Genomic DNA, 12064 nt, shown 5'->3' with positions numbered 1-12064 from the left:
AGCGTTCATCAACGACCGTTGAAACTATTCAGCTCCTCCACTACAGTTCATGTGGGTCAGCAGCACTCCTAACTGGTTCTCCCTTCTACATTGTTTTCTGGCCTTCGGTTTCTCCTGCTTCTGCACTGGTGCACTTTACTCCCAAGACTTTCCGCACGGAGCAAACCCAGCAAACAGTTTGACCGTATTACGTGAATGTCCAATCTTCTGTGATGTGGCCGCGTCACCTTGACTGGCTCAAAGGTTCTGAGCAGGCGGGGGTCAACACGCGCTCTCTAGCTGGAACATTTTCTCTGAGATACAAGCCTATTTCATCTGTAAAGGGCCCTAGAGATGAAATGGTGCTGCACTGAGAGTGTAACCTTAGGCGAAAAGCTATGTTTACTATAAGTGGGGAAACATTTCGGAATGACTCTTTACTCCGATTGTGCCCCAACATAAACACTGTGAACACCAAAACTGCCTGCCAGTTTAAATTCGGCCGCTAAGTATTTGAGATGTCACTCTGAATATCCAATCCGCCTGAAATCTCTGCAGCTGTTTTTATTTTAATCTTTCTTTTGAAAGGTAGTGTAGTGGTTGGCACTCCAGCCTCACAGCAGCAAGAGCATTCCTGGAGCGAGTCTGGTCGGGGGGGGGGGGGGGTCTCTATGTGGGGTTTGTATGTTCTCCCTGTGTATGTCCGGGTCCAATTCACAAGACATATTACAGGGTGAAAGGTTTTTTTTTTTGTTTTTGTTTTTTTTAAGTGTTATTCCCCGTCTTGCAGATTTTGAAACCGAAGTATCAAGAAGATTCAATTAATAGGTCAATTTTATTTTATTTATAAGATCCAGTGTCCAACAAAAAAAAAAAAAAAAAAAACATAAAGGGATGTACAGCATTGTATTTATAAATAATAAAATAATGGGCACATGGGCAACAGGCAAGGGGTTGCAGAAATTAGCCAGTTTTGAAACAACCCTCAAAAGCACTACACTTGTAAAAACCCACAGGACAACAAAAGACATACAGGACTGAATGAAATGAAGCTTCCTTGCCAATTAAGGCCACAAACGTGGCCACGGTGGGGCTTTTTGTGCATCACACAAGCAGTCTTTTCTCCCCTTTCTCCCCCATCTATTGAGAGGGATACATTAGCCGGGCGAGATGGATGCAGTGGACGGGAGCAGAGCAGAGAGTTCGCAGTCATACAGCTCACTTCACGCCCGGTGTTACAGACCTCTCTTATGATTTCACTCACCATGCTTGCACAGAATGTGATTTTTACCAGGTCATTTTCTGCTTATTGCCAACAAAAGAAAATTTTTTTAAAATATTTGCTGTCTTTTGTTCTTGTTTGGATAAAATGCAAAGATACAATTAAACTGTGTAAAAAACAGCTTTTTATATAGTTGTCTTTTTTGTTGATATTTGAAGCAGTGTACTTACTGTCCTTCTCAAATCACAGTTGGAAGGTAGTTTCCATCCATCCATCCATCCATCCATCCATCCATCCATCCATCCATCCATCCATCCATCCATCCATCCATCCATCCATCCATCCATCCATCCATCCATCCATGGAAAAAGCTGTTTGGTGGAACAGTGATTAGCACTTGTGCCTCATAGCAAGAAGGTCATGGGTTCAAATACCGACTGGGGCCTTTCTGTGTGGGGTTTGCATGTTCTCTTGGTGTGTGTTTCATGTGTTTCCTCCCACCCACACCTGTATGTACAAAAAACATACCCGTGAGGTTAATTTGTGCCCCTCAATTGCCCCGAGGTGTGAATGTGAGGGTGCGGTTGTGTGAATCCTGCCTTTGCCCATGATTAGCAGGGATCGGCTTCAGCTGCCTGTAAACCTGGATAAAGGGGTAGAGGATGGATGGATGGCTGGATGGAGGGATGGATGGATATCTCAGGAGAAACCATCCTTTGATGGGAGAAGTGAATTTATTTGTCTGTAGTCAGTCTTCAGCTGGTAATAACACCCTTTTCAAAAAGGTTAAAACGATGATGATGATCATGATGATGATGATGATGAGAAACCTGAAAAATGTAAACATATAACGCTAATCAGGTCTTGTTTTGATCTAGAAATGTTTGGGTTTTTTTCCCTATCAAAACACTGGTATGTTGTTTTATCGTACGTCACCTGCATGACCCCGGACTACATCGATGAATGCTCTTTACTTTTCTCTGGCAGTCCCGGCAGGCTGTTTGAGGTCGCCGTGGGTAAATGCCGGGTTAATGCTGCATCCATCATGCTGTTATATTTGCACTATTGTCTGACCTGTTCCACATAATGTTGTGAAATGTGTCAGGTGCCAGATTATCGGGAGGTATGATGATCAATAAATGAGTAAAAGAGGGAGCCGGGTGTGATGCTCGGTGCATGGCAGCAGAATAAACTTCCATGCAGTGTTCTGCCGCCTGCCACAAATTTGAAAAACAAATGGACTTGCCCAAGGCAAGAGCCATCAATAATAATATAATGTGTGGACGATGATGAATTAGAACCAGACTTCTCCATGCACGGCTGTTCTGTGTATGGCAACATTATTAGTTGAACAAATTGATCTCTGTATTCGCATTATTCACGTCGGTTTGCTTAATCTGGAGTTTAGTCGATGGGACAACACACTGTTTCACTTCACCGAATTCAGAAAAGTTAATAATGTCCAATAATCAAAAGCTGTTTATGAAAGCACCTCCTTTTTGTCTCATTGATTTGGCTCCATAATGCACGACAGTCACTGATCACTCAGACAGGATGCACTTAGGAAATGACAAATGTGTTTTAAATTCAATAACATAGATTTTTCTTCCTGTTTATCCACAGGTTAGAGTTTATTCACATTGTCAAGTAAAGACAATACTAATAAATGGATGTATTACCGCATCACACACAAAGACATTAACGTTGAACAGGGAAACATGTTTAACATGGTTCTGGCTATTTTATTTAAACTAGAAATATGTAGAAATACCAAACATTTCCTGCCATTTTGGGATTGTGTCATTTATTTAAATCTGGACATTACAAATCTTCTTGACTGATTGAATCAGATATCTTAGTACTATAACCCTTTACAGAGCAGAAACACATGCGAAGATAACATGATTATACATAATGTCACGGTGCTAATCAAACAGTGTTAGTCCTATCTGTGGTACTTTTATAACTATTAACACGAATTCCTCGAAATTCGATGCAAAAACAAGATATTAGAGGCTCATAAAAACAATGGGAAACATTTTTAATAGTTTAATTGGTTTGCTCCCATTTTCTAACAGATTTGAGAGTGCTCCTTATACAATTAAGATGTTATTCCGCTCAAATCATAATATTATCTTTATTAATACTATTTCATCCAGTTGTATCGCCATAGTATAAATATATTCTGTCACTCACTCTCTGGGAGTCTTGAAGTCCACATTACAGCAGCCTACATTTTTTTGCTGTTGTTCTCAAACAAATACAGTCAACCTACATAAACATCTATGGATCCACACATAAACTACGTAATGTTACTCAACAAATAGAAAGCCGATCACAGAAACCAGCTCCGAGCTGATTCATTTCTGCAACCGTGTCACTTAAGACTCATGAGATCCCCTCAGTCCACAACAGTTACCACAATGTCTCGGGTGTAAACGTTTCTGTGTGCTGAATACCTCCATGAGATCACTGTATCTTGACCTAGATGTCACAGGGCAACCCAGGGAAGACGATAATGGCAAAATATCCTATTTTGTTATGGTCCAGAATTGAGTCACTAAATGTCAATGAAACAGAATCAGCATGTTTTGATCCATAACAATAACATCCATTAAAACACCTGCGTTAGTGTTCTTGTAAGTTCATAACTTGAACATCAATACATGATATGCACAACCATCTTTCTTCCCCCCCCCCATCAGGACAACTCATGTGACACCAGCGCTTAATTGGATAATAATAGTTGTCTTGAGTTTGTATTCTTCGGGGGATTTTGCCAATAGGGTCTAATAAAGCAGGCTGAAATGGATACAAGGAGTCGGTTAAATCTTGCCCACGGTCACCCGGAGGCACAGAAGAAACTTAAGCCTCAAAGAGGTGGTGCATTAGTTCTGCTAAGCTAACCGTGAATGCTAATTGCAGGAAGGACAAACTGTAACCCTTGCCCTGTGGCCATGAACCCATTAAGCAGCACACAGTGGTGGAGCTGTACAAAAAGGCTGGCCTGAAAAGGCCTGCAATCTGATTTTGGTTTAAATGGGGATAACAACAAGTTTCCCTTGGGATGTGCCCTCCCTGTATTTCTTCTTTTTTTTGACAGTTTGAGAAAATAATTGTCTGTCACTCCAAAGCTGACTGCAAACCATGGACACAATGCAACAGGTTTTATGTTTTCAAGTGGGATTTGGTGTGTGACATGCCGGACTGTCCTATAGAATGGCTCTCAATAGGACATGGATCAGTTATGCTTAAGTGTTTGTGGTTTCACGCCTGGAGGATAATAACACATCTCGTCGTGGTACAATATGACACCCTATACATGGGAAAGCTGTTCTTCACCAGTATGAACCATCAAACACCTCTGCTACTGCAGCTGCTTTTGTAACACATTGAACACAATATTTCAAGAAAGAGGCCATAATAAGAAAAAATCTTAACTTGATTTTTTTCCTGGATATGTTCAAACATAACTTAAATGCAGCTTATACATTCATCTGCTGTTTACATTTTCTGGTTTGACATGTGCGCTACTGATACAATCCCATTTTTCCTACTGAAACACCCACTTTAGACGTTGTGAAATGACCCTGACACATTGCTGTTACGAGGTAAGAGCGCGAGCCACTAAAACAATGAAACACAAACACCATCCACAATCAACCCTAAGGTCTACAGGGCCATCGCAATTATTACAAATTATCTTTCGTTTGTTTTGGCTTACGTAGTCGTCACTATTATCCCGGCATTGTCGTGTCAGCAAAGCCGTTTCAATTAGGTCCATGAAAGAACAAAGTGAAGGGCAGATTTAACTGGGCGTCATTGTTTCAGGGCCCTCATTTGAAAAACATCCCTGCCACACATTTCATTTACCAAATGATTAATCTCCAGCTCGAAGCCCAAGAGCATAATGGAACCACTAACTAAAAATCTGTGACCCCCTCTTGTCACAGTCAGAGTTTTTTTTTTTTTGATTGACTACAGTCCAGTTCCCAGGTGAGTGCCCCCGCCACCCCGCCCCCCGCAGCCTGCCCAGCCAAAGGAGATGGATGGCTCCGAGTGTGAAACCCAGCAGTGGGTTACATGGCCTTGAGCTTCATCGTCTAATTAGCCTCTAATGTAACTACAATGCTCTGGAGAAGATGTTGTCTCGAGCCACCAAAGCTCTTTGAAAGCCTCCCCGGGGCGGGGGCAGTTTGGAGTGAGGTGCTGTGGCAGACCACAGCCACGTCCGAGAGAAAGAGTCGGGTTTCATTCCCTTGCTGGGATGGACTGGAAACAGGATCCAAACTTATCTACGAGTCAGAGGCAGAAAACAGTAACTTTTACTTCACCATCTATTCCATAACTTTTAGAAATGACTTACTTTGGGAATCAATAAAGAGGTTGATTAATACCATTCTGTGCGTGCACAACTTCTGAAGCTTGCTATATCACTAAGGAATTCATGTTTTTGCAAATAGAAAAATAATAAATAATTCATCCTGCTACTATTCTGTTGAAAATACTCTGTACATCTTGTACAGAACGCCAGATTTAGTAAATACATATATGTGTTTGTTTCACTACCAAGGAGCTTTTAGACTCATTCACACACATTCACCAGACCATAGCGGCTCCCGAAAACATTTTCCTTTGAAATAAGCCAGTGTGCATGAGGGGTATTCTTACATGACGATAAGAATGTTTATAATAAACAATTTTTCTCTGGAGTTGTGTAGGTTAATAAATAAATACTAATTTCCGCGTTTACAACTCTGCATGTATCTCTGTTCATCAGTGTTGCTAATGAAACAGAAGACACACCATAATGCAGAGAGCGCCGTCAATATTTTCCCCATGCATCATGTGATTTCCCCATTTCTCCACAGCTCACAGAGGACGGTATCATCAGCTGTGTATAATATTAGAAGCCAGCCTTGAGAGATAAGGTGTCTGATTGAAGGTCATCCGTGCCCTCTTGAGTGAACATAAGAGCCCTTTGTGGTTGGGTTAAATGCACCTGACAGCCTGTTGGAGCACAATCACCCATTTTAATTGTCATGTAACGGTTTCATGTAGAGCCTAACTGTCTGCAACACTTCAGCGGTTGGAAACCAGAGCCTGGCCACACAACCACAAATGTGGTTATCTGGATGCTTGCAAAGCGGACAAAGAGGGGGGGGGGGGGGGGGGAGAAGAGAAAAACCCCTGTAGAGAGAGCTTTGTGCAGACGAGCAAGGAGAAAGTTGCTGACAGATAATGCAAGAGTTATCTCCAGCAATTTATTCAATTACAGAGCTTAACACATCCTTTAAGGCACTGAATTAAAAGACTACATTTGTTACTCTGAGTTGAGGATGGAAAAATACTAATTGCTTTAACGTTCGCCGTTAATTCATTACTAACAATTTAACAGCAGTCCAGCAGAGGGGAAACCTCAAACGCAGACTTGAAAGAGCTCGATTTTACACTCCTTGCAGAAGCCAGCTTGAGCGGAAGCAAGATAGTTCACCATAATTCCCAACAACAAACCCGAGGCCATCCTCTTGTCTGCTGCATGGGGGAGTAATTATAACCCAAAATGATCGCCATTTCATACGAGGCATCAGTCAGAATCGTACGTCAAGAGCCAGACTCATTATCGGCAATCATGGGAATTAGTTACATCATTTCACCAAACCGAACTAATCATTTCCAGGATGCCACAGAAGCAGATAGAGCCATTAGGAAAAAAATGAAGCTCTTAAATTCTATAATTGACATCTATATCTTGAAGGGGCCACGGAAATTGCATTATTTGGCATCGAGAATCTGGGCTGAGGGGAAAAGAGACCACTTGGGACTCGTGTAGGGCACGACTCCCTGCTCAGTCCCCCATTCATTTCATCACCGTGTAAGAAGTTGCTGAAACACAGCAGAAAACCGAACAAATACTTAGATGGAAATATATTGCGTAAAATGTCTTAATCATGACTATTTACCATTTTGAACCTTTGATTTCAGCCTGTCAGGTCTTCCAGTTAAGTGGTTTTCTAACATACCCTCATAATAAAGCAGGCTCTGGTTTAGGCCCTCAGACCACTGATGTCTATCAGCACAGGTCAGTGTCCGAGGGCAAGTGGAGCCTTCAGCAAGATGAGTGGATCACGACTTTCCCTCAACACGTCGTCACGAGAACAACCTCTCCTGCCCTCACACATTCCTGCATTCTTTGGTTTTCTTTCCGAGCAGGTAACACAAGTGGCTATTGTTGACAGTATAAACTGGCTTAATGTTGCTGGGCTTCAAGTGGTTTTATTAATTATTCTGCAAATGCCCAAACCGTATTTAAATCCAAGTATTGGAAAAATCGAAGATCATCACACCAAGGTATGTTTAAAAATAAGCAAACAAAAAGTGTAAAAGCTGCATATAAATCAGTTTAATAAAGAACAAGACACGCGAATAGAAAGATTGACAAGAGAAGGGAAAGCTACTCAAACAGAAGACACTTGAACTGCTGCACAAGAATATAGAGAAATGATAGGAAACAGTAAGGTTAGGGTGCACTGGATGCCAGCAGATAAATCCAATTTGATTGCAGATGGAAACACATCCACAGTGCACTCAGGTTGACCTGCAAACCAAAACACATGACAAAATGGATTCAATCCACACGTGACAATAAGCAATGGCCAATTTCGAGGCAACAGGTTTGCTCTGTTATTTTAGTCTGGGTCATAGGAGGAAACATTTTTAATCGATGAAAGATGAAAGTGTGTATTTTATTTACACTGTGATGGTCAACAATTGTTTTCTTCAGGCAAGAGAAATGTTCCAAATCACATTTATGTAATAAACATCTGTTAAATACTGAATTGCACGAAAGTGAGCAATATTCTGATGGCATCTAAGCACTATGAGGACTAACAACATGATACAGCGTATGCATTGTATGAACTGATAAAAACAACATCACCACAAATGGCATCAAACCCCAACTGACAACCCGCCTTACAGTTTTACTGTAGCAAAATAGTGTAAATGTTTGCATTACAAACTATAAAGGTGTCTGTTTGAGTGTTTATTTGCAACAGCCTCGGATACAAAAACTGAAAAAAGGACTTTGGAGTTCTCATCTGTCTATCTTTCAGCTGTCGGATATTGAAAAGTGGGCGGACGGAGATACAGATCAGCATATGCTGCAGCTGGACGTGCTCTCGGTAAACAGAACAGCTCAGAGTCAGGTGCAGGCAAACTGCGCTGGTATGGAGTCCTGTGAGCCGCGGGCGAGAGGAGGACTCACTTGGGCTTCGTCTCAGCGTCTGTGACTTGGCGGATAAAGATGGCGTCCTCCGGGTGGCTGATGTCGCCTTTCTCGTGCATGTAGGAGGAAGCGATTGCGAGCATGGTGCCGTCGTTATTGAAGGCCAATGACGCAATGCTGGTGGGATAGCGGTGGAACTGACACAGGCGCTTCTTGTTGAACGGATCCCAGATGTTGACGAAGCCGTCTGAGCCACCTGGTCAGAGGAGAGGCTCAAGGTCAACCTCAAAGGTTTTAGGCACGCTCGCCGCTGAGATATGATCTATATTAACCAAATTCTGCAAACGTGGCAGCTCAATGACAAAAGGGTCACAGGAAGAGCTTTTGAAAACAAACACGATCCACGCGCTTATCGGTGTGCGAACTGGCCAATCTTACCTGTGGCAAAGGTGTTATGAACGCTGTGGAATGAGATGGCATTGACGGGGTAAACGTGCTCGATTCCCTCTTCCTTCAGTCTGTGGCACTTGAAGGCATACTTCTTCTTCTGAACCTCCTGGCTCGGGTCCAGGTACTCCACAGCCACACGTCCTTCGATTGAACTCAACACGTAGCCCTGAAGCAAAGACAGGCTACCGTCACACTTCCTCACATCAAAAACTTGCGGCTGCAACACGACACTTCATTAACGGTAGACGAGCTGTTGAATTTTAACTCGGCCGGCGTGCCTCTTCGACGGGCTGAACAGAGAGTTTGATTCAAATGAAATACGGACCTGTTTGTTGGGGAAGGCTCTGATGCAGCGAGTCTGATACTTGAGACTGGACTCTCTTCTTTGCTGCACGTAGCCCATGTTCCTCAAATCCCACACCAGGACTCGTCTCCCGGCTGTGCCGACAATCAGCCGGTCTCCGGCCACAGACAGGGTGTACACCTTTGACAACGATCACAAACACAAAACCTGAAGATGAAACCATTTTCTAAACACATCTAGCAGACAGGGATGCATACGAAAAATATTTTCCACACCACTGTGAGATTTTTTAAAAACATTTTAATTTGTTTATGTTTTCTGGTGGCTTATGGTTTCTATCTTGTCTGGTGTAGGTGTTGGGATTTAAAAAGGACACACAGTAAAACCTAACTTGAAGAAAAAAAAAAAAGGTTTAGGCACTCATGCCTCTGCTGTCATACCTTTTCAGGCTGTGTAAAGGTCCCGGCGTTGCAAGGTGTCCGTGGGTCCCACAGCCGAACTGATCTGTCCCAGCTACCCGTTACCATGACGTTAACCTCCGGGCAGTACTCCACACAACGAATGGGGGCATCATGCATCCCGACTACAGTGCCTGTTTAAAAGGAAGCATAAAAATTGTTAGTAAATGAGAATGATACACATATTAAACGACATAAAGATAGTCAGTACATGGAAAGCATCGCCACATACCTTGGTCTGTGTTCAAATCGTGAGTTTTTAATTGTGCATCTAAACCTCCACTCCAAGAGTGTGTCGGGTCCTGTGAGCAAAAGGTTAAATTCTTGACTTGGTCTGAGATAGCAAGACGCCCACAAGACAAGCAAATTAAAAGGTAAGAAGAAAGCAAAGCAAAATAAATAAACAAAACATTTTTTGACCTACATAAAAAGCACAATCAAGAACTGGGGCTGTGTGCTGGTACTTCATCCGCATGGTATTTCCTCCAACATCGAAGAGGCGAACAGTACAGTCCCAGGATGAAACCAAGAGGAACTGAGCAGTGCTGGGGCTGAACTTGACAGCAGAGATGCTGTCCTCTGGTCCCTGGTTCAGCTTGTACTCGTTTGAGCCCGTCATCTGCAGAGGAAGAGAAAATAGTCACTAAAATGACACCGTGTTATACTTGATGATCATTTCAAAGAACCATCACAACTGTAGATTATCAGATTCAAGAGCAGGTGTCATTGCAGTAGCAATTGTCAATGAAATTAACAATACTGCGTTATGCACACAACTGGTAAAACATTAACTATTAAATGTCTGACATTGTCACAACATTCCACTGATTAAAGCCCTATATTTCCACACAAACAACAACAAAATAAAAATGTGTAATTTTTTTTTTTTTTTTTTAATCACTTTAGCACACATCTGGTGTTAAAAAAAAAATTAAAAAAGGAAAAAAGAGAAGAAACGGGTTTTGGCTGTTTTGATGAGCAGGCATCCTACATGAGGTTTTCAGGCGGCTAATGTGCTCATAATTCATCAATACTTTTATGGGGGTAATTTCCACAGAAATACAGGATGCATGACTTGAGATAGACTCTGGGTTGACCTGCAGACAGAAACTCATTGCTGATCAACAGAACATTTTGACTTGCGATTGAAGTAAATTCAGTCTCCCATTACAGACAGCGTGTTAAGCTAATCCCCGCTAAACTCCGTGCCGTTTCACACTTCCAGGTAAATTGTGCTATTTTCGTCGCTTAAAATCAAATGCTGGAGTGACAATCAAATGCTGGAGTGACGACTGCTCACCTTAAGTGGAATCATTCACACTAACAGATTACAAGAGCTCTGGAGCTCAATTTTACAGAGCCACACCGGTGTTTGCTAACTAGCATTAGCATGCAACGGCTAAGTCCCTGCTGCTTGGAGTCTAATCTGACTTACCACTGCTGTTTGGTGTTCTTCAGGCGCTGCCAAATCTCTTAAGTAACCTGCTCAGGTGCTGTGACTGGGGCTATAGTAATACTTTTAAATGAAATATCTTAAAATTGTCAGACAGCAGTGCGGCTACATGGAGCTAGCTCCGTTGTACAGCGCTACCAAAGATGAGCTCGATGCTGATTGGTTGAGACGAATATTCAAGCGCGCGCCACTGATGTGATTGGTTCGCGTTTCCAGTAACTTTACTTCCGTTATGTCGACACAGATCACGTGACAAGGTCGTCTCGCTCCCTTATCATAGACGTGTTTATTTCAAGACATATCTGTAATTTTATTAGCATTTAAATCCACGAGCAAAATGTAGAATAAGATAAGAACTTGAACGGTGAAGGAAACTATTTAGTCGGAAACGTTAATATTATTATGTGTAACATTGATGAATCACAATGGACCCTTCGCAGTAATATCTGCCACTGCATGTATCGAATTTAATATTGTTTGTTTGCATTCCTCTTGTAGCTTGGCAGCACCTTGTTCCTGATAAAGCATCCGGTTCAATCCGACAGGTCACCTATAATTAACAATTTCATTCACTTTTTCACACAAAAAGAACCGAAGTCCCACATTTAAAGCCTTATAATATCACACTGACTGCATTGTATAAAGATGTTATACTGCCGTTGAGAATTATACAGCTTTTGAATTTGTACAATGCTATTTATGTTTTTCAATTGTTGTTTTCAATAACGTAGATTAAATTATTATTATCTGTGATAATAATCCAATCACCAAAATAAAGGCTCGTGAAATGCCAAAATGCTCAAAATTATATCTACGAATATAATTTGCGACTAAATGCTATACCGCTCTTTACTTGAAATAAAACGTAGTCATTACGTATTGATAACAACGATTTCAGTTTTTTGATATAATTGCAGATTAATGATGCAGCAAAATATATAGCATTTACAGAAATGTTTGAAATCCCCCA

At 41.8% G+C, this 12064-nt stretch overlaps 1 protein-coding gene across 2 annotated transcripts; it reads right to left on the bottom strand.

Annotated features, from left to right (window-relative positions):
- Positions 1-7596: 7596 nt before the first annotated feature.
- Positions 7597-11217, bottom strand: bub3 (BUB3 mitotic checkpoint protein). Of its 2 annotated transcripts, XM_080517851.1 has the most exons (8): positions 11077-11217; positions 10066-10260; positions 9874-9943; positions 9624-9775; positions 9205-9363; positions 8868-9045; positions 8469-8685; positions 7597-7799 (listed from the first exon to the last, which is right to left on the bottom strand). In XM_080517851.1, exons 2-8 carry the CDS (start codon positions 10258-10260, stop codon positions 7790-7792), a joined length of 981 nt encoding a protein of 326 aa, XP_080373977.1. In that variant the 5' UTR covers positions 11077-11217; the 3' UTR covers positions 7597-7789. The 2 variants fall into 2 exon arrangements, with proteins under 2 accessions (XP_080373977.1, XP_080373978.1); XM_080517852.1 differs by having other exon boundaries at positions 7597-8685.
- Positions 11218-12064: the final 847 nt, after the last annotated feature.

This window comes from Blennius ocellaris (assembly GCF_963422515.1).
Source record: "Blennius ocellaris genome assembly, chromosome: 21".
In the NCBI taxonomy this organism is placed as follows: Eukaryota; Metazoa; Chordata; class Actinopteri; order Blenniiformes; family Blenniidae; genus Blennius; species Blennius ocellaris.
The sequence above is the reverse complement of the archived record's forward strand: the minus strand, read 5'-3'. Positions and strand labels throughout refer to the sequence as shown.

Excerpts from the sequence above, each read along its gene's own strand:
- bub3 (XM_080517851.1), bottom strand. The coding sequence starts at position 10,260 with ATGACGGGCTCAAACGAGTACAAGCTGAACCAGGGACCAGAGGACAGC. Across the intron at positions 9,776-9,873 it reads CGATTTGAACACAGACCAAG|GCACTGTAGTCGGGATGCAT; the intron begins GTATGTGGCGAT and ends CCTTTTAAACAG. Across the intron at positions 8,686-8,867 it reads TCATAACACCTTTGCCACAG|GTGGCTCAGACGGCTTCGTC; the intron begins GTAAGATTGGCC and ends TCCTCTGACCAG.